We start from the raw sequence: 23,680 nt of genomic DNA, 5'->3' as shown, positions 1-23,680 counted from the left end.
AAGCCGTATAGGTGACTAAGTTTCTCTATTGACAGCCATTCTTCACCTAAACAAATTCGTCTTTTCCTTTTTTACTATACAAAATCGAGATTTATTATACACCCTCGTCCGCCAATAAAAGAAAAAATAGTTAGAACCACACTAATTGATACAGTAAGATATAAAAAATAGAATTTAAGAAATATAGTAAGTAGCTTAACTTTACGAAGGAAAGTGAATAAAAAAAATTAGTAAAGTGTGGATCCTACTTTTATACTCTCTCCGTCCCAGTTTAGGTGTGTCAATTAGTTATGACACGGGTTTTAAGAAATTAATGGAGTGTGTAATAAATGAAGTGAGTTGGTGGAAAGTGAGATGGTTTGACTTTTGGGTTTTTTTTTGTGTGGGGCGGGGGGGTGGGTTGGGGGGTTTCATGTAGATAATGACATTTTGGTGTAATTTTGATGAATAATGAGGTAAATTTTATGTCCAAATATGGAAGATTCTAAATGTGACTCCTAAATTGAGACGGACTTTTATTACAAAATATGACTCTTAAACTGGGACGAAGAGAGTGTATAATTTATGTGTCTTATTAAAAATGAAACCCTTTCTTTTTTTCGGGTTGTCCTATTACAGACGAAAGGTTTCTAACATAGAAACAAGAATATTCCAATTTTTTTATATGTTCTCTTCATTAATAGAGAGAGTATTAGTTTTATACTCCCTCCGTTCCATTCCAAGTGGAGCATTTCTAGTCCAACACGAGATTTTATGTATTGTTATTTTGTGAGTTAAATGGAAAAAATAAAGTAAAAGAGATAAAAAAAAAAGTAATGAGAGTGATAATTCTATTTTTAGAAATGTGTCATTAAGAGTAGGACATCTCAAAAAAGAAAATGTTTCACTTAGCGTGGAACCGGGGGGAGCAATAATAATGAATGGATTGAGTTAATAGAATGTGAAGTCCGCTTATTAAATTTAGTAAAAGTAAAATTGGACATTTTTTGGGGTGCGTCCAAATAAGGACATATGAGACATTTATTAGGGACCGAAAGGAAGTATAAATGATACTCCATCCGTCCCAAGGAAGATTACTTCTTCCTTGGGCGGCACAAGAGTTTACACAGTTTTATTTTGTGTGTTAGGTGAAAAGAATAAAATGATAGAAAGAGAATAGAGTAGAGATAAAGAAGTTTTTATTTTTAATAATGGTTCATCTTGAGTAGGACAAGTGGGTCATCTTTGAGTGGGACGGAAGGAGTACTAATTTTATGGGACGGATAAAATGAAGAATGAATTATTTTTTATGGATGGAAAGAACATACTTCCTCCGTCTCAAAATGTGTCGCACTTGTGGGATGACACGGGATTTTAGGAGTTTTTGTTTTCTGTGTCAGGTGAATTTAGAAAATATAATATTTATATTATTGTGAGGGAGATTTTTTTCTAAAAATGGAAAAGTGACATCTTTAGTGGGACAAACTAAAAAGGAAAGTGAGACATCTTTTATAGGACGGCGGGAGTATGTTTTTATACAAGCTATATAGTACGAGCTTTAGGTCATCTACAACTAGGGGTGATAAATCGGGCGGGTTGGGTCGTTATTGGATCAACCTAATAACGACTCAACCTAATAATGTCCAACCCGAACTCGACCTATTAAGGATTGTGTAGTTACCAAGAGCACCTGATAACGACTTAACACAATAAGAACATGCGTCCAACACGAATCAGTTAACGATACATTATAATACGGATTGGCACGAAATGATAATGGCACAAACATGATTTACATTATTAAAATACGATATTATACTATTAAACCTGATTTACATGATTAAACCCCAATATTATTCGATTAAACCTAATTTTGTAACTTACTTTACACGATAAAAATCCAATTTACATGATTTAAACCTAATTTACATGAAACTAGAAAATAAAATTAAAGTTTTTTTTTTACAAAAAAATACTAATAAAAATAGTTAAAATAATAATACTCTCTCAGTCCCATAAAAATATGTGCATTTGAAATGACACGAGATTTAATGATCAATTGGTAAAGTAGGATAGATGAGAAGAATGATAATTAAAATAGTGTTAGTAGATAGGCGGGCCCACATTATATTAGTGTTTGATGAGTTGTAATGGTGGATCACGGTGGTATAAGTTGTAAATAAACTGATGTATATTGGTTTGAGTTGGGAACAACTTTCCAAAAATGAAAATGCCCATATTTTTTTAGGACGGACGGAAATAGAAGGTGCACATATTTTTATGGGACGGAGGAAGTATTCTTTTAGTAAGTTACCTGATCCCAACCCAAAATTATCGTGTATCTAAAAGGTTAAACCGATAGAAACAAAAACCCAATAAGACATCACCCAAATCCATTAATTTCGCATGTCCACGTCGGGTTATCATATTGTGTTAAAAATTATCATCCATATATACAAGACTCACATCACTATTTACCCCATTTCTTATTTAAGAAATAACATCTACATTCCACTACTATTTTTTTAATTCTTCTTGACTCTCACTTATTCATTTTATATTAATTTTTATTTAAATTGAATTATTATGTACTAGTATTCTATTTATATTATTTTTTCAATTTAGTTTAAATACAAAAAATCATAAAATATAGTTAATACTTTAAAATAAATTCGTGTTCGTATTACTTTTACATGTGAACATAATATTTATAAAAAAAAACAAAGAAGAAACAAAAATACAACAAAATGAAAGAACAATAAAAATGAAATATCAAGAAAATTAAAGAATTAGGTTTAAACTGTTACAATCACACAACAAATTATAATGAGGATGGCCGAGGGAACTAAGCGGTAGCCTTTGGTGCACCTGCATAGCACATGCGGGAAAACGCTGTCGATGGTTGGTGTTGCTCAACTGAGGAAGTGTAATGGGTGCGGCTATTGCACCAGATGAGCGCAAACCAAGAGCGTCATCGGGTGAACAATGGATGGCGCTCAATGAATGGGAGAAGTGGCCAAGTGTTGGGTTGCCAAGTGCTCTCGTTAATGCCATTGCAGCCGCTCTCGAGAAATGATAAGGAAACGGGCACCCGGGAAGACGTTGAACAAGAATCGTCTAGCCAACTTCAGTGACATGATCAGTTCGTGGGTGCGACAAGCTTAGGCACCACACAAGAGTTGGCCAAGCATCACTTGTCAGTAGCTCTAAGTGTCTTCGGCATGACGATGCTCATCAAGTCTAAGGGGATACGCTTGATAATCTTCAGCCACCTGAACCTCGGCACCCAATGTCTCCCTGTGGATGAAAGATGTGGCTCGGCAGCTGTCAAACTACATTTAGGATTAAAAACCACTCGCAAGTATACGAGGCTAAGTAGTTAGTGGCAAGTGAAATTATCGTATGCACAAGGACTAGATAGACGATTACCGTGATTTGTTTCAAACGCCATTTACACTGAAAAATGTTGTTTTTTGGTTTGATCTAGTTAGCTAATTAGAAATGCTAACAATTAAAGCTAATAAAGCAAGTAAATGGTTTAACAAGTTGGAGAAAGTAGGATTTAGGATCCGATTGCAACGGGAACACGTGAGACCCACTCAATGATTGTTGCATCTCTGGGATTACTAGGAAAGTCAATAATTTATATTAGGACCTCTTTCGAGTGCATTCAATGTGTAGATTAACCTATAATGTTGGAGCCTCCTCCTAATATGTCAAAGCTAACCCCTAAAGTTCTTATACTCATCACACTCACAAGCCATTACTTCTCCCGAATGTAAATTAGAAAGGAGTTATCAGTTAATATATCACGTCCAATCAAAGTATCTCTCGATTACAAGCAAATAGACAAGAAAATACAATAGGTAGATAGGCAATTGAATTGTAAAAGCTCAAATTAACCAACAAAGTAAGCAGAAGAGATAGGTAAACACAGGGGTGGAGCCAGAAATTATTCTTAGAAGGGGCAAAATTATAGTACATAGAAAAATTAGAGTTATTGAGAGGGGCATTTATAAAGAAATATGAATAAATTTGCAAATTTATCAAAGAAAAATGTAAAAGTTTGAGAGGGGCAGATGCCCCACTTGGAGATCATGTGGCTCCGCCCCTGGGTAAACACAAAATATTGATTTAATCCACACATCCCATTTTAATCTTCACTAAAACCCTAAAGAAAACTTAGCTACTCATAATCAATCCAAAAACATAGATAACATCCATGGAAATTGAAATAGACATGAATAATTATCTAAAAATACTCATGGGTGAATTGGATGGTGCTTTTGAAGAATGGGACTCCTTGGCATGTCAATCTTCTCTCAAAAGTGTGGAATTTGGATTTGGGAGTGTGGGTGAATGAATGGCATCGACAAACTCGTCAACTCATTTAAAATGTAAATAAATGAATGAAAACTATGAAATGAGCTACAAATCACTAAGATGCCTATGTTAAACATCAAATACGACATGCTAAACCACGAGTTCATCAGTGGTACATTTCTACCAACCTTCAGATCTAAAACCACAAAGTCAACAGGGAAAAAAAATAACCTACTTTCGTCAATACATCTTCAATGGTTCTTACTGAACTTTTGCAGAGCTATCGAACTATAGTTCGCCCCATAGCCCATCTTATAGCAATTTATAGTCCTCAACGTTAGCATTCTATAGTCGTACCCATTCACCTGCAATGGGGAGAACTATAGCCTGCCCTATCTTTTTTAACAACTATATTGTACTCCCTCTGTCCTAAGGAATAAGTTAGAGATAAAAGTGTTTCTATTTTAAGTAATGGGTCATCAAAACCAAAAAGAAAAGTGGGTCATTTTTAATGGGACGAAGGGAGTATTCATTTTAAATTTTTATGTTTTTAAATATATAAAATAGCAAAATAAATATCAAAACAGCACAAATTAAAGCCAAAACCTACGTTTACTTAGTTTTTTAAAAAAGTCACTGTAACGCCCCGGAATTTAAAACCCTAATCTTAGAGCCCTAGAATTAATTGTTGATGACGTGGAATCGAGAATGCTTTAATTTCGTGAGATGAATCTATGTTGAAAGTTTGAAAAGTCAAACTTGTTGATTTGATGATGTGGCATGTGTTTTATTTATTGTTTATGTGGCAATTTAATTGTTTAAGGGTGAGTGAGAATGTTGGAGAAAATTTCCATAAATACTTGTCACCCTAATTCTTGTAAATTTTCGAACCCTAGCCCCTTTTGTGGAGGATTTCTATTTTTCCGGATTTAATTTAATCCTTGGGATATTTATTTAAATCAAGTTCTAAGAGCCAATTATTTCCTTGTTTAGAAACACAAAAAAAATCGAGCCCCCTTATTTCATAGTGATTTTCGAAAATCACTATAGTTGGGAAGGAATGAATTTAATTGATTTTATTTGATCCCTTACTTAATTTCCTTCCATATCTAGAATTCAATTATTCTACCAAATCTTTCCATATTTCAAGAGAACCTTACCATACCTTATTTTAATTAATAGTCAAAATCCATACCTTGTTTAAATAGGCTAGAAATCGCCTACTACCTTGTTTCATGGAGGATTTTCCTTATTTTTATTTTGCTCCATAATATCTTATTCTATATGGAAAAATACCAAAACAAAACCATGGCTAATTAAACTAGCCTAATTTTCGAAAATAGGGAGATATTGCCATCTCCTATTTTTGTTAATTTTCCTTCTCTACTTCATCTTATTATTTTATTCTATTTAGTTATAAGGCAAAAGATCTTACCAAATATTCTATTCTTATTACCTAAAGATCTCATTGGACTCTATAAATAAGAACCAAAGCCCCAACCCTAGCCCCCATAGTTTTCGAAAACTTCACCCCCATATGCTCTCTCAATTTTCTTCCACTTTACTCCATAAATCCTTCATCTTTTGAGAAGAAATCGAAGTTTAATCCGTGGATATTGAAGAACCAAGCCTATACCTTGTTTCTACCGATTGATTTTCTCTAAAAAGGTATTTTCGTTTAAGAGTTATGTTGTTCTTCTTATACCTCTCCTTTTCTTTTTCTTCCAACCGATTTAATCGGTGTTCTTGAACCTTTATGCATATTATTGAGAGAAAACGGGATAAGAAGGGATATGGAACATGTGTGTGTGTGTGTGTGCGCCGAGAGGGTGAGGTGTGTGTGTGCCGTGTGTGTGTGTGTTATGCGTGTGGTGTGTGTTGTGTAGTATGTGCTTGATGGCTAAATACTTTTGCATGACGTATGATGATAGATCTAGGGTTGAGACGCTAAGAAATATATGTATGTTAAGCATGACTTGAAATTAGTAATTCTTGGTGAGTGTGACTTGAAATCTATAGGTTATGAAGAGTTAGGTGAATCGTTGGGAAAGAGAGAAGTAACGAGGCATGCATAAGTTAAGAATTTATAATTGAACCTAATTTGTGAATACGTGCCTATGTGAATTTAAAGGTGAAACCTCGGTTGCGAAGCCAGATATCGGAAAAAGCGAAACTACTTGAAATCTAAGCAGTCAAGGTGGGCTTTACTCTCAAAAACTCTCTTTTATTTTGTCAAAGATAATTATCGGAGCTATAAGGGTGGTTTAACTGTTATGCCATGCCTATGTTTGTTTTATTGTGAGATTGTGTGCCTGATGCCTAGTTTGTGAGTTCGCTCCATTGGGCTATAGGGCTATGGATATGAGATACGAATTTGGGTCTGAGTATGGGCCGCAAACCCTACCAGGCTGTGTACACGAGGGGATCGTGAGCCGTCCTAGCTAGTCGGCCGGTCTCGTGGGCGAAAAGCGTGGCCACGCTTTCGTCGCACCATGGAAAGATTGTGATATGTGATTGTGGAATTTGATGAGAAAATGGGGAGTTATTTTGACTGGCCAGTCTATGGAAAATACTTTTGTGATACTCGTGATATTTCTCTTAACTGCTTAAAACTCGAGTTCACTTGGTAAGGGTGGCATAACTTATTAAATAAAATGTTTTGGCAATGAGCTCACTGAGTATTTCAAAATACTCAGCCCTGCATGTGTTTTCCTATGTGCAGGTTGAATGATGACGAGCTGTGGCGGGTGTTGAGCAGCATACTTAATAAATATGGATATGTTGAACTCTAAGTGTAGTTGTGTCACCATACATAGCTATGCTTCTCTCTTGGTCGTTTTCCGCTGAATTTTTGTTACTCTTTGGAATTTCTTTTGGGATATTTACGTCTTACTTTTGTTTGTGGCCTCAGCCCCTTTTCTCGTGATTTTGTCTTGGATACTATGTCGTACTCTTAAGGTTTTGACCATCATTTATGATATCTATCTCCCTTTGAATTTCTAGGTTAAGTTGTTGCATTAAATACTCTGATATTTCTTCCAAATCTTCTGGTTAGCACTCTTTAAATGAAACCCTAGCCTATGTTTACTTCTTTTGAGTCGGATTCGGGTAGCAGCCGCCGCATTTATTGTACCCTAGGAGGGCGGGCTGTTACAGTTGGTATCAGAGCCTCAGTTCTTTCCGCTCTGGACCCAAGAGTCTTTTCGAACTTTAGGTTGTCCTTGTAGTCGTGTCGTTAATAAATAAAAATGTGGAAAAGCTCAACACCGCAACTCGTATCATTCAACCGCGAAGAAAGAGGTACTAAATATTTTGTGATTTATGTTTGAAACTTGATGCTTTCGGAAACGCTGTGAATGAGAAGTAACGTTTTCCTAATGAGGATATGTTGAATATGAGAACTTGTGAAAAGCATGCCTTATGTGTTAAGAATTTTATGAATGCGAAGCGATGCTTCTTGAATGATTGATGAAGGTTGTATGAGAACTTGAAATGCGAATGTGATTGTTTGGGACTATGTTGGCTTGTTGTGATGCCTAGACTTGGACTCTCGAACCTAGTATGCTTTAGCGAAACGATCACAGCGCTTGAACCAACTCTAGGAACGCGGAAGAACTAGCTTAAGGCCGTTTGTGTACAAGAAGACTCGACGAAACGTGAACAGAAAACGCACGATTAGTTATCTAGGGACGCGACGTTTTGAACTACCATCTTGTGACTCTTATCCACTTTCGCAGCACCATTTGAGATCACGCACTATCTATTCTTTTCCACTTTGGTGATGGTGCTGACTTGTTCCTTTTTCCCTTTTGTAGATGGTCCAACCCTATCACGCCCTTATGCGCAACCGTTATGCCAAGAATAGGAACTTTCCGGTAGAGCGCTTTAGAGAGATGGAATGGGACGGAGAGCAGTTCCTTCTGAACTTCGTCACCGACTTTTATGGTCATTGGCTGGACGCCTACGCGTACGGGACTACCCATCACGAGGGAATCATGCGACTTATCCACATACTACCTTCCCCTTGGAGCGAGTGGACCACTCAGGCCTCAGTATCCTACGTCTGGTTTAGTCCGCCCAAGTATACGCCTCGAGGAGACTTCGTCGGCCTTATGGGAGTTTTGCTTCCGGCCATGTCGACCGCAGTTGACGGACCTCCGCTCCATCCGCCAACGCAAAAGTACTCGCCAGGAGCAGCACGCCGAATGAAGTACCGCGATGACGAGGAGCCGCACGTTGCTCGCGTACCCCGTAGAAGAACCCTTAGGATGCGCGTTTCGGCACCTCGAAGGATCATAAGAGAGGCCGAGGAGATGCTTACCTCGATTCCTTCGCCCCTTAGCGACGAGAAGGAAGACGAGGGGATGGGACAGTTCGAGAAAGGAGAGTGTTCGAGCGCCGAGAGTATTGGAGAGTCGGAAGAACCCGAGGAGGACGAGAACAGAAGTGGCTAGTGCTCAAATAGCGATTTCGTTTTCCCTTTCCCCATGTTTATTTTTGAAATTCTAGAACCTTTAATTCCGTTGTTGTCTTTACAATCTCTTTGCACTTCTTTTCTTATTCATTGTACCAAGACCTTTTGGGATCATTTTTGAAATTTTATGGGGAATTCGTACCTTTCTTTCTATTACATGGCGATGAAGCCGTCTTCGCTCTTTTATCCTTATGGCATGAATATACTTACTCTCTATTATCTTCCGAGTGTTTTCCACCTTATGGTGCAATCTTATTATGTTCTCTCTTGCGCACTTGTGTACCTCACAAATGTTATTGTATGGTCTTTCTTTAGACCCTACTTGAAAATGAGTACAAATGAAAATCTTTGTGTAAACACATCTTTGTCTCAAAGTACCCTATCGCTACCTTGAAAAATAGTGCGCTAACAATTCGAGTGTGAAAATCAGGATGCCGCCAAGACGTAACGTGAGGAATGAGGAACGTACTCCCCAGGTTTCGGTAGAGGAAAGTGTGACGCAACCAAGACCGCCGTCACCACCACCACCACCCCCGCAAGTGGACAGGGAGGTTGTGAAGCTGTTCCTTGACCAGAAGCCTCCTACCTTCGATGGGATGGGTGATCCTGCACGAGCTGAAACTTGGATACGTGCCTTGGAACGCATCTTTAGGACCTTAGTGTGTAACGATGCGGAGAAGATGATCTGCGTGACGCATCAGCTGACCGGATCTGCCGACTTTTGGTGGGACACCAAGTTGAAGACCATGTCCCAGGATCGTATAGACGAGATGACTTGGGAAGAATTCAAGACTGAGATTTACGACAAGTACGTACCCAAGAGTTACCGAAAGGCGAAAGCCGCTGAGTTTCACAATCTCACCCAAGGACGTCTGTCAGTAACCGAGTACGACCGTGCACTTTGTGACATGACCCGCTACGTGCCGGAACAGACCAATACTGACGAGAAACTGGCCGATAAGTTTCGTGAAGGTCTTAGGCACGAGATTAGGATGGCTTTGGCAGTTCGTGGAACCCTTACGTACGCCGAGGCGTTAGCCCTCGCTTTGGATGTAGAGGCAGCAATGCCAAAGGAGAAGAGCGTAGGGAACACCGTGACGACACTGCCCCCGCCGCGACCCAACCATGATAAGAGGAGATGGGAGGGGAGTAGGGTTCCCTACGACAACAAGCGATACCGTCCCACTCAGAACAGGCCACCGTACGGAGGAGGACAGTCTTCGTTCAACCCAAGGAGTGACCCCCGTGCCAGACCACCCCAGTGCAGCGTTTGCACAAGGTACCATTTCGGAGAGTGTAGAGGACCGAACCCGACGCGGTGTTTCAACTGTGGAGGAAGCGGTCATTTCTCGAAGGAATGTCCGAGCAAGGGAAACGGATCGAGACAGAACCACCAGGGTTTCCGTCAGCAGCAGAGAACGCCACCTACAGGCTCGGGAGTGAGCCGGAACCAGCCCCTGCGGCTGCAGCAGCCCGACCGCCCAAGACTTCCTGCCCCGGCTAGAGCGTACGCAATAGAGCAGAAGCAGCCCAAGGTCGAGCAAGGAAAGCCCGAAAACGGAAATCTAGCAGGTATAGGTGAAATTCTTGATACCCCCGTTGTTGTGTTGTTTGACACAGGCGCATCTCATTCTTTCATATCCGAGTTGTGTGTTCAAACCCTAAGCTTGCCTACTAGGAAATCCGAACATAAGATGATGGTGTCCTCACCAGTAGGAGGAATGATAGAGATCTCTCGTTTTTGCTTGAACATAGAAATCGTACTAGGAGAACGTAGGTTAGTGGCTCGCGACCTGCAAGTTATGGCGATGAAAGACGTTGACGTAATCCTAGGAATCGATTGGTTGACTGCGAATTTTGCGACAATTCGCTGCAAGGAGAGGCTAATAACCCTGCAAACTCCGGGTGCGAAACCCATCGTTTACCACGGAATCTCGATGAACCGACGAATAGCTATAGTCTCCGCGTTACAAGCCACTGCTATGCTAAAGAAAGGACGCCCGACCTATCTTGTCTATCTCCACGGAGAAGAGAAGGAGGAAGCGAGGCTTGAAGACGTTGCTGTCGTACAAGATTTTCCCGATGTCTTTCCCGAGGAATTACCTGGACCGCCGCCCGATAGGCAGTTAGAGTTTGCGATCGATCTCGAACCTGGAGCCGCACCCGTATCAAAGGCGCCGTACCGCATGGCACCTAAGGAGTTAGAGGAGTTAAAGATTCAGCTGCAAGAGCTCATGGACCTAGGTTTCGTTAGGCCCAGTGTTTCGCCATGGGGCGCACCGGTGCTCTTCGTTAAGAAGAAAGATGGGTCAATGAGAATGTGTATCGACTATAGAGAGTTGAACAAGTTGACCCTCAAGAATAAGTACCCGTTGCCAAGGATAGATGACCTGTTCGATCAACTCCGAGGAGCCGGAGTGTTCTCTAAGATGGATCTGAAGTCCGGATACCACCAGCTGAAAGTGCGAAAAGAGGATATCCCTAAAACCGCTTTCCGTACCAGATATGGTCACTATGAGTTCGTCGTGATGCCGTTCGGTCTAACCAACGCCCCAGCCGTGTTTATGGACTTAATGAACCGCGTTTTCCACCCGTACCTAGATACGTTCGTCTTAGTGTTCATAGATGATATCCTAGTCTACTCGAAGAACGAGGAGGAGCACGCGGAGCACCTACGGATCGCGCTGGAGACGTTGAGGAAGGAGAAGTTGTACGCCAAATTCAGCAAGTGTGAATTCTGGCTGAAGGAAGTCAACTTCTTAGGACACATCGTGTCAGCAGAAGGAATTCGAGTGGACCCCGCCAAAGTTGAGGCGGTGCAGCAATGGAAGTCGCCATCAACGCAGAACGAGATTCGGAGTTTCCTGGGATTGGCAGGATACTACCGAAGGTTCATCGAAGGATTCTCGAAGATAGGGAGACCAATGACCCAGCAGCTCAAGAAAGGAATCAAGGTGAGTTGGACGCCGGAGTGTGAAGCGAGTTTCCAACTCTTGAAGGAGAAATTGACCACCGCACCAGTGTTAGCCGTGCCAGAGCTTGGAGTCGACTACGTAGTTTATACCGACGCTTCAAAGGTCGGATTAGGATGCGTGTTGATGCAGAACAACAAGGTGATCGCTTACGCGTCGCGACAGTTGAAACCGCACGAGTTGAACTACCCCACCCACGACTTAGAGTTAGCCGCGGTAGTGCATGCCCTAAAGATTTGGAGGCACCATCTCTACGGAGTTAGGTGTGAAATCTTTACGGACCACAAGAGTTTGAAGTACTTCTTCGAGCAGAAGGACCTGAACATGCGACAACGGAGGTGGCTCGAGCTGGTGAAGGACTACGATTGTGGTATCAACTACCACCCTGGCAAGGCAAACGTGGTAGCAGACGCTTTAAGCCGTAGAGACCATTCGCAACTTGCTGTTTTTCTGTCAGAAGAGGAAAACTTAGTACGAGAGTTGAGTAAGTTGCGGATAGAGGTAGTTAGAACCCCCGAAACCGTGGAAGGCCGGATTGCCGCGTTAATAGTGGAACCTGATCTACGAACGAGGATCGTTGCAGCTCAACGGCTAGATGAAAGATTAGAAGAGATTCGAGTCGAAGTGAGAACCGGTGAGTCCGGAAGTTTTAGTGAGGCTTCCGATAACGCTCTTACCTTTGAAGGGAGACTGTGTGTGTCGAACGACGAGAGTCTTAGGAACGAGATCTTGAGCGAAGCGCACGAAACGCCATACACTGCTCATCCCGGGAGCACAAAGATGTATCAGGATCTGAAGAAGTCCTTTTGGTGGAGCGGCATGAAGCGAGACGTCGCAGCTTTCGTGGAACGTTGCTTAGCCTGTCAACAGGTGAAAGCCCTGCACCAACGACCGTACGGGAAGTTACAACCGCTGGAGATACCCGAGTGGAAATGGGAGCACATCGCTATGGACTTCGTGACGGCGTTGCCGAAAACCCTTAAAGGGAATACCGCGATCTGGGTGATCATCGATCGACTTACCAAGAGCGCGCATTTCATACCAATCCCCGTAACCCACGGATCGGATAAGCTGGCTCGGATCTACATTCGAGAGATCGTGCGACTACATGGAGTTCCAGTGACGATTACGTCTGATCGTGACCCGAAGTTTACCTCAAAGTTTTGGATTAGTTTACAACGCGAGCTGGGAACGCGTTTAAACTTTAGCACCGCTTTCCACCCCCAATCCGATGGACAATCCGAGAGGACGATACTAACTCTCGAGGATATGTTAAGAGCCGTAGTGCTCGACCGAGGCGGAAGTTGGGAGACCGCACTTCCATTGATCGAGTTCGCCTACAACAACAGTTTTCAAGCAACGATCGGCATGGCTCCATACGAAGCACTCTACGGGAGAAAGTGTAGATCACCGCTTTATTGGGACGAGGTTGGCGAACGAAGAGCGCTTGGACTCGATGCAGTCGAAGAGATGGTCGGAATCGTTCGACAAATCCGCACGCGAATGAAGGAAGCTCAGGACAGACAGAAGTCGTACGCCGACGTCCGACGGACGGATTTGCAGTTCCACGCGGGCGATAAAGTTTTTCTCAAAGTATCCCCGTCGAAAGGGATAACGCGTTTCGGAGTCAAGGGCAAACTGAAGCCGCGTTTTATCGGGCCGTACGAGATTCTAGAAGGAGTAGGACCCGTAGCTTATCGTTTAGCGCTGCCGCCCAGCCTTGGGAGTGTGCACAACGTGTTTCATGTGTCGCAACTGCGGAAATACGTGTTCGATCCGAAGCATGTGATTCGTAATGAGGATATTGCGGTAAGCCCGGATCTGAGCTACGAGGAGCAACCCCAGATAGTCTTAGATCGAAAGGTTCAAACCTTGAGAAATAAAACCACAGCTTTCGTGAAGATTCAATGGAGAAACCACGGACCCGAGGAAGCCACGTGGGAACAGGAGGATAAGATAATAGAGCTATACCCGGAACTCTTTCCGTGAAAGGTACCAAATTTCGGGACGAAATTTTCTTTAAGTGTGGTAGGATGTAACGCCCCGGAATTTAAAACCCTAATCTTAGAGCCCTAGAATTAATTGTTGATGACGTGGAATCAAGAATGCTTTAATTTCGTGAGATGAATCTATGTTGAAAGTTTGAAAAGTCAAACTTGTTGATTTGATGATGTGGCATGTGTTTTATTTATTGTTTATGTGGCAATTTAATTGTTTAAGGGTGAGTGAGAATGTTGGAGAAAATTTCCATAAATACTTGTCACCCTAATTCTTGTAAATTTTCGAACCCTAGCCCCTTTTGTGGAGGATTTCTATTTTTCCGGATTTAATTTAATCCTTGGGATATTTATTTAAATCAAGTTCTAAGAGCCAATTATTTCCTTGTTTAGAAACACAAAAAAATCGAGCCCCCTTATTTCATAGTGATTTTCGAAAATCACTATAGTTGGGAAGGAATGAATTTAATTGATTTTATTTGATCCCTTACTTAATTTCCTTCCATATCTAGAATTCAATTATTCTACCAAATCTTTCCATATTTCAAGAGAACCTTACCATACCTTATTTTAATTAATAGTCAAAATCCATACCTTGTTTAAATAGGCTAGAAATCGCCCACTACCTTGTTTCATGGAGGATTTTCCTTATTTTTATTTTGCTCCATAATATCTTATTCTATATGGAAAAATACCAAAACAAAACCATGGCTAATTAAACTAGCCTAATTTTCGAAAATAGGGAGATATTGCCATCTCCTATTTTTGTTAATTTTCCTTCTCTACTTCATCTTATTATTTTATTCTATTTAGTTATAAGGCAAAGGATCTTACCAAATATTCTATTCTTATTACCTAAAGATCTCATTGGACTCTATAAATAAGAACCAAAGCCCCAACCCTAGCCCCCATAGTTTTCGAAAACTTCACCCCCATATGCTCTCTCAATTTTCTTCCACTTTACTCCATAAATCCTTCATCTTTTGAGAAGAAATCGAAGTTTAATCCGTGGATATTGAAGAACCAAGCCTATACCTTGTTTCTACCGATTGATTTTCTCTAAAAAGGTATTTTCGTTTAAGAGTTATGTTGTTCTTCTTATACCTCTCCTTTTCTTTTTCTTCCAACCGATTTAATCGGTGTTCTTGAACCTTTATGCATATTATTGAGAGAAAACGGGATAAGAAGGGATATGGAACATGTGTGTGTGTGTGTGCGCGCCGAGAGGGTGAGGTGTGTGTGTGCCGTGTGTGTGTGTTATGCGTGTGGTGTGTGTTGTGTAGTATGTGCTTGATGGCTAAATACTTTTGCATGACGTATGATGATAGATCTAGGGTTGAGACGCTAAGAAATATATGTATGTTAAGCATGACTTGAAATTAGTAATTCTTGGTGAGTGTGACTTGAAATCTATAGGTTATGAAGAGTTAGGTGAATCGTTGGGAAAGAGAGAAGTAACGAGGCATGCATAAGTTAAGAATTTATAATTGAACCTAATTTGTGAATACGTGCCTATGTGAATTTAAAGGTGAAACCTCGGTTGCGAAGCCAGATATCGGAAAAAGCGAAACTACTTGAAATCTAAGCAGTCAAGGTGGGCTTTACTCTCAAAAACTCTCTTTTATTTTGTCAAAGATAATTATCGGAGCTATAAGGGTGGTTTAACTGTTATGCCATGCCTATGTTTGTTTTATTGTGAGATTGTGTGCCTGATGCCTAGTTTGTGAGTTCGCTCCATTGGGCTATAGGGCTATGGATATGAGATACGAATTTGGGTCTGAGTATGGGCCGCAAACCCTACCAGGCTGTGTACACGAGGGGATCGTGAGCCGTCCTAGCTAGTCGGCCGGTCTCGTGGGCGAAAAGCGTGGCCACGCTTTCGTCGCACCATGGAAAGATTGTGATATGTGATTGTGGAATTTGATGAGAAAATGGGGAGTTATTTTGACTGGCTAGTCTATGGAAAATACTTTTGTGATACTCGTGATATTTCTCTTAACTGCTTAAAACTCGAGTTCACTTGGTAAGGGTGGCATAACTTATTAAATAAAATGTTTTGGCAATGAGCTCACTGAGTATTTCAAAATACTCAGCCCTGCATGTGTTTTCCTATGTGCAGGTTGAATGATGACGAGCGGTGGCGGGTGTTGAGCAGCATACTTAATAAATATGGATATGTTGAACTCTAAGTGTAGTTGTGTCACCATACATAGCTATGCTTCTCTCTTGGTCGTTTTCCGCTGAATTTTTGTTACTCTTTGGAATTTCTTTTGGGATATTTACGTCTTACTTTTGTTTGTGGCCTCAGCCCCTTTTCTCGTGATTTTGTCTTGGATACTATGTCGTACTCTTAAGGTTTTGACCATCATTTATGATATCTATCTCCCTTTGAATTTATAGGTTAAGTTGTTGCATTAAATACTCTGATATTTCTTCCAAATCTTCTGGTTAGCACTCTTTAAATGAAACCCTAGCCTATGTTTACTTCTTTTGAGTCGGTTTCGGGTAGCAGCCGCCGCATTTATTGTACCCTAGGAGGGCGGGTTGTTACAGTCACAAAGATAAGAAAAGAGGGAGAAAAAAAAAAAGAAGTGCACTACGGATAAAGCGGAAGAGCTGGTCTTGTCCATTTCCAACTGGCGTTGGAGCTGATCGATCATTTTCTCGAGTTACGAGGCTGGCGGCTTGAGCTTGTTGATGCGTTCCATAATGCGTTCCCGGTACGCGACTTGCCTCTGGTTTTTAGAGTGGGCCGGGTCCTTCGATATATCGATCCAACACCTCGTTAGAGTTCTGCCACTCTGGGGTGTATTCATCGTTCTGCTCGACCTCCGACAACTTCCGGGCTTTCACCTTCACCTTTTTCTTTTTGGCCTTGAAAGCAGGGCTCGGCTGCATGTCATCGAGTTCGTACGAATCTGTGTTGAAGTTCGGATCGTACTAGGTGTTTGGATCAAAGTTGAACTCTACCAAACCCGGTGTATCGAATGATCGCAAATCGTCAGGATCATGACCTGGCCACTGGGCACCACCGCCGCTGAACATTGTCATTCCATCCGGGATATTTAGGTTTGAGAAATCGCTAGGATTCATCTTCGAATAATGATACGCTCGGATTTTGCAATATTTTAAGGCCATTATTTGGTTCGTTTTTAATGTCAAAATCGCATTACATGTCCATTATTTGCATATTTTATACATTTTGATATTTTGACGTGTTTTGTGAGAAATGTGCATATTTGAACCGAAAAAAGGTTTAAAAATGCGATGTCTGGAAATCTGGAGTTTCAGGCGGCGATCGGCGACCGCCGCAACATATTCGGCGACCGCCAGCGCCCGGCGACCAACACTTTGCAGCGGTCCGCCTCGGAAATTCTGTGCAAGAAACGATGTCACGTCCGGCGACCGCAGGAGAATGTGTGCCGACCGCCACAAATGAGTCAGAGACTCTGGACTACTGTCTAGCGACCACCGGCCGAAGTGCGGCGGCCCGCAACGAAAAGCGGCGAAGCAGATTTGACCTAGATTTCTCTCCAAGATTACCATATTTTTCAGATCTTTTCATTCTAGGATGAGAGACGATTTTTCCCTTATAAATAGGCCCTCAAGCTTCATCAAAACAGATCCTCTTTTTGCAACATATTTTCCAGAGATTAAAAGCTAGAGTACTTCATCGTGCAAGGAGTTGAAGAAGGATTCAAGAGCAACAAAACGACAAGGATTCAACCTATAGGTTTTATTAGATTTAGTTTTATGTTCCTATTGTTTTCCTTCAATCTATGTGTTTATATTATTACATCATGTGTAACTAAATTCATAGGATTCTAGGGATGTGTTAGTAACGACTTTGGTTATACAATTCATTTTTCTATTTAATATCCGTTTTGTTTTTACATTGTTTCTTCCTTAAGTTAATCTGGAAGCTTCATGATTGAGTGACACAATCGTGCATGATCTAATATAACTTGCTTCATAATTGTGAGAGGATTTTAGCGAGTTAGGTCCACTTAGTAGACACTACAATTAGCTTCCCTTAAAATGACACTATTAATTGAGAGCGGGGACTTTTCAAGGGTCTTAGGAGCTTTTGGGAGTTACATATTTAAGATTGACAACCCTAATGTTAGTAACCAACGTTTGCATCGCATGAGCATAAACTAGGCGACTCGTCCGATCAAAGTATTAAATGTGCTAGGGTATTGTAGTTGGAATTTGTATAACCATAACTGTGAACGCACATCACTGGAATTCCTTTATCTCTATATTTTACTTTTTTTACTGCTTTCAATTGCTTTCTGTTTTTCAAAATTTTCAAAACCTCTTAGTTTTCCTAGATAGTAATTGAGTTTTAGTAGAAGATAGACAGTTTGTGTTTGTTTTGCCCGTGATCGATATCCGGTACTGACCTTTAGCTATACTATTCCTACTATGTATACTTGCAGGTTTTTATAGTGCTAAAAAATAGTGCATCAAATAGTGAGAGAGAAAATGAGATGGGGGAAGAGATTGCATTGAAAGGTGTGAGAATAAAGGTGAAAAAAAATCAGACGACCTATTGTCTGGACTCCCACGGTGGGGCGGACGATAGGCCAGACAATAATCGTTCGCCTGATTGTTCGCAGACTAATCGTCGGGCGTGGGCATATGACACGGCATCGTCCGCCCACCCACAATGGCAGACGATGAGGCGGACGATACATCAAGCACGACATCGTCCGTCCCATTGTGAATGCCCTTAGGTATAGTTATTAACATATTTTCTTTGTCCATCATTAAATGTCTCATTTTTCCCTTTTAGTCCGTCCGCAAATAAATTAATTAATATACCAAAAAATTAACAAAAAAGTAATTAGAATAATAAATATGATTGATAAGAAAACTTACACAACATATCACAAATTAAAAATACTTTGATATGATTGATGGGTATGATTGATTGATTTAATCTTAAAACTTAGCGCCGGTCAAATATGAGGCATTTAATGGGAACCGGCAGCACTATATATTTTTTAAAATACTTAATAAAAATTATATATATTATATAATTATTATTATAATATTATACATAGTATTAATTCTTCTGCCCCAACCCAAGGAGCTCTATTTTTTGAATATCTCATTTGTTAAATGGGTTAAATGAAAATAAAATAAAATAGTAGAGAGAATAAAGTAAGAGCATAAATATTTATTTTTTCCAAAATTAAAGGAAATGACTCAATGTAGCTGGCACATCCCGGAAAGGAATATGACTCAACTTAGTTGGGATGGAGAGAGTACGTAAAACATAAACTCAATGAAACTCAAATTAATGCAATTGTATCTGTCAAAACAGAGAAAAGTTCACTTGAATTAATATCATATGCAATTTAATAAAAAAGATCAACAAAGAGATGCACATACAATTAAAATTGTAGAGTTGAAAGAAAAGGCGTATACAAGTATATCATTTGCATTATTCTTGTCATTGCAAGAAAATTATGTATTACTACATTCTATGTATAAGAAGAAGACAATCAAAAAAATGTATACTTTGACAAATGAGTATAACATAATAGTATATACGTATTAATTCAATAAAAAAGTGTTGAATTTTGGTTTAAATCCCATCATCATCAACTCATCTCAGTGGTTGAATGAATGCCCATCTGCAACCACCCTCCATCCAAGTTCACATCTCTCAAAACGCTTAGCTTCCTTAGCTTCATCCCACACCCCTCTTCGCCAGGTTTTGGTTGATGCAAGCACAATCTTGTCGATGCCTCGTTCTCACGAGCTTCCTCGGCATCAAGAAGATGATTAGGATCATCGCGTTTGTGATGATGCTGCGGTGGTGCAGGAGGGAGGTTGAGATTGAGATCGAGTTGATGATCATGATCAAGAATATTGTGGTGTTGTTGATGTGGTTTTGGGAAGAGTGGTTTCTTGCAGAGCTGTTGGCTCCTGTGATCGTATTGGAAATCGTGGAAATTTGGGATGAACGCGTTGTCTGTGGAGGTTGTAAGCCAGTGGCATCGCTTGTGTCCACCTAGGGCTTGGCCGGAGGAGAAGACGCGACAGCAGACAGAGCACTCGTGCATCTTGCTCCTCTTTCTAGTGGAGGGAGAGGGGCAGAGGATGGTTGTGTCATGCTCGGGCGGTGGAGGCGCCTCTTGATTATTATTATGATTATTATTATTATCCTCTTGAATAATCGAGTCTTGATCGTCGATGATGTTGTTGTCTTGGTCGTTGAGGCTGTCGTTCTTAGATGCGAAACAGCCCTTAACTTTCTTGTGGCTTGCTCTGTGGCCTCCTAATGCTTGGTGGGAATTGAACACTTTTTTACATGCTTTGCATTGGAAGGTGCTCTTTTCCTCTACTTCCTTCCCCTTGAAACTACTCATCTCCTCTTTCTCGTGGGCATGGGATTTGTTCGACAGCATCACGAGGCAATTAGCGAGGTCTTCCTCTTCGCTTAAGCTCATGTAGTCCTCGAATGGCGTGGTTTTAGATGGTGGAGAGGCCAAGAAAGAGGAGCCTCTCTCTCTATCCATGCCTACTCTATTCACCGGGGACGGCTTCTTGAATTCCCCGTCCTCTTCCCCTGCATGAAACCCTAGAAATCGAGGCGTCTTGGCACGGAGAAAGTAGGAATGCTTGTTGTTAGAAGGGTGATATTGTGGCTTCATCCATGTCCCTTGATTACCAGCATGATGCTCGTGGTTGTGGTCGTGATTGGTTGCGGTTGCATGAGGTCTCATTTGGCCCCCAAACCCTAACCCTAGTAAAACTCACCTTGCAAATTTACCTCAATTCATTCTCTCATCTTGATGCTCATTCTCCATCATCTCTCCCCACACTCATCACTCTTTGTGTGAGTGTGTTGCTTTTGTTTCTCTAATTTTTATTTCTAGAAGTATATGTGTGGATAGTGATAAATGGTGAGTGGAGATGGATGTGTGTAGTAGTGGGACCAGTGGTTATATATATATAGAGAGAGTTGAGTAGTTAGTAGATTTAATGTATGTAAGAATGGGGAAGTCCTAGTTTTTAGTTGAACTTTGGTTGCTTCTGTGGAGGAGAGGGAGAGACTGAAATGAGAGTGTTGAATAGACATTTGGTGGTGGAGAGGTGTTGTCTATTAGTTTGTGGTTGTGGATTCATTTTCATAACGTTTAATTTGGTTACATGATTAACAATTGGTCAACGTAGACTTATATCAATATCAGTATATACTAGTCATTTATTTTCACTTAGTCTGAGGGTGTGTATATATTAACAACAATTACTCATTTTAAGGTATACTACTTTTATCTATATCTTGAAGAATGAGCATTATCATTTTCAACCCCATTTTTTTTTAATCCTAGCTTTTAAGTAGTGATGCAACTTCAAACAAATTAAGAGAGGCGAAAATGACATACATGTATATCATCTACTTGGATAGGTCCTCCTCTGATGCTTATAACACTATAATCCAAAACTAAGATTAAATCTACATCTTTGGATTTTGAAATGAGTGAATGAGATTAAAGTTCACAAATTTCAATAATTAGTAGACAAAATATCATAAAAAAGGTAATATTGTCGTTATGTTATCATATGCTAATTTTTATGGGTGTTTTTTTACATCAACATTGTGTATTACAAATATCAACAATATGACATGGGAATATCAACACTAAGGACAAGAAAATATCAACACATTTTTATTGATATTTTACCTACACTATATTGAGATTTTTTTTGCATTTATTGGTAAAATCTGTTTATCAACATATACGAAAATTGAAATATAATTTATCAAATTTCATCATCCGAACATCGTCGGAACATATGCAATTGAGATATCGTTGGAATCCTTATAAAACTATCTTTAATTTGATATATTTTTTGTGAAAAAATTATTTAAATCGAGAGAGTTATGTTAATTTAAAAATTTGAGATGATTTTTATGAGAGAAAATTAACATTAATACCCTTTAAGTTTATTTCCCACCAAGAGAAGAGAGTTCCCCCATTTTCATTTTTGCACCGTAGTTTAGAGGGGGTTCTCAACCATCTCCTTAGAGTAGGTAGGATCTCAGTCCTCTTCCGGGGCTTAAATCAGAGTCTCCTTTTAATTCTTTGCCTTCGATTTGCTGCACACACTTGATTACGTCTAGATAGCTGGTAGTTAGCTGTTTAAGTGTTGGTTTCTCGCACATTTCCAGTTTCCGTTCTGTAGTTCCGCTCCGAGAATGGGTGATGAAACAATTTATCACTTTCTTAGCTTAGTTCCTGTTTTCTTTTGATGTAATCGACTCTTTTCCGTTCTGTTTTAATTTAATCTTAGTTTCTGTTTTCGTTTCTTAGCTTCGTGCTTTGTTTTCTGTTTTAATGTTTAGATCTGTGTTCGCTTTTGTGTTTTATGTTGAGTCTTAGCTTAGATTTGATGTTTTCTGTTTGAGTCGTCTTTCTCTGTTTAGGTCTAGGTTTTTATTTTTCTTTTCTGCATGAAAGTGTCGTAGTTCTTGTTTTTATGTTGTTGTAGCTTAGATCGTAGAAGTAATTTAGTTTTATGTGTTTTCTGCTGTTTCGTCTTCTTTAGCTTTTCAGATGTGTTGCTGCTCTGTTTCTTTATGTTGATTTGTTGAAGAAGATGATTCTTCTGTTAAAGTTGTTTTGCTTTTTCGTACATTTTGCAGGGGATTGACAATCCCGTTTATTCTATTTGTCCTTTTATAGAAATGTTTGTTGAGTTGATCAGTTAAGTTAGTTTAGTTGTCCAGTTTAGCTTTTATTTCAAACCCAATAGTTAACTTAACTCACCCCCAAAGTAAAGCGTGGCAGCAGCCAAGCCCCAAGCCGTGTCACACAAACAATGTCCAACGCCTCATCTCTGTGGGATCGATCCTTACTTCCCTATACTAGTTAGTTAGTATTAGTGGGTTAAGGGTTTTGTTCGATCGCTCTCCTGTTAGCTCTTCCCTTCTTCTCACTCGAGTCGGCGTCATTCAGCTTGATCAGCCTGAGCTTTTACCGGATCCACTCACCCGCATTTTAGGTAAACAAGCAGAAATAGGCTGGCCTGATCAGGTCGATTGCCCAACTTGAGCAGTTCGCAACAATACACACAAACTTTAAAGATGAAGAAGAGAGCGTACGAAAAGGGGCGCGAACAATGTTTATACTCAAACCTGATTAAATATTACTCCCTTCATCTCTTAAAAATAATAACTTTTGAAGATACATGAATTTTAATGTATAATTGATAAAGAGAAAGATAGAAAAAAATATATTGCATCATGGATTGAACATCTAATTAATTTTTTTTAAAATTAAATAAATAATAAACACATTTCAAGAAATTTCAGAATGTTTTAGAATTCGAAATGTTTATTATAGTGAGTTGATTTTTCCAATTCATTCCTCTAATATTATATTATACTATTTAAATATAGTCCCTTAGTTTCAAGATAGATGATCATTTCTTGGGCGGCACGAGATTTTATGCAGTTTTACTTTTTGTGTTAGATGGAGAGAATAAAGGAAGAAATGAGGAATAAAATAGAGATAAATGAGTTACTATTTTTAGTAATATATCATCTTGGGTGCGGGAAACTTAAAAGGAAAGTGGATCATCTTCGATGGAACGGAAGGATGTATATATTTAAATAAAAACGGAATGTTAATTATTTTTTATAGTTACTTATATTATCAAATCATCGTTGAAATGTCCAATTGGTTGTCAAACAATACATATGAATAGAAAAATAATGTACCTAGCCTAGGGCCCTAGGTCCAACCTAGCGGTTCAACCCATTGGATGTCAGCTCGACAACTTTCAAATATTGAATCAAAATATATTTTTATGTACATTTGGCAAAAAATTACTCCCACTGTCTCCTAAAAATAGACCTCTTGAAACGGCATGAGTTTTAATGTCAAATTGGTAAAGTAATAGAAAGATAGAAT

At 39.9% G+C, this 23,680-nt stretch overlaps 1 protein-coding gene across 1 annotated transcript; it reads right to left on the bottom strand.

Annotated features, from left to right (window-relative positions):
- Positions 1–19,124: 19,124 nt before the first annotated feature.
- On the bottom strand, positions 19,125–20,830 carry LOC148927270 (uncharacterized). The gene has a single exon (XM_089056253.1). It carries the CDS (start codon positions 20,483–20,485, stop codon positions 19,358–19,360), a length of 1,128 nt encoding a protein of 375 aa, XP_088912379.1. The 5' UTR covers positions 20,486–20,830; the 3' UTR covers positions 19,125–19,357.
- Between the last annotated feature and the right edge of the window lie 2,850 nt (positions 20,831–23,680).

This window comes from Salvia hispanica, chromosome 4, assembly GCF_029641045.1.
Source record: "Salvia hispanica isolate PSC_SH4W2 chromosome 4, Shi_PSC_v1, whole genome shotgun sequence".
NCBI lineage: Eukaryota > Viridiplantae > Streptophyta > Magnoliopsida > Lamiales > Lamiaceae > Salvia > Salvia hispanica.
The sequence above is the reverse complement of the archived record's forward strand: the minus strand, read 5'-3'. Positions and strand labels throughout refer to the sequence as shown.

What these genes read in the sequence shown, in the direction of transcription:
- LOC148927270 (XM_089056253.1), bottom strand. Translation starts at nt 20,485, where the DNA reads ATGAGACCTCATGCAACCGCAACCAATCACGACCACAACCACGAGCAT.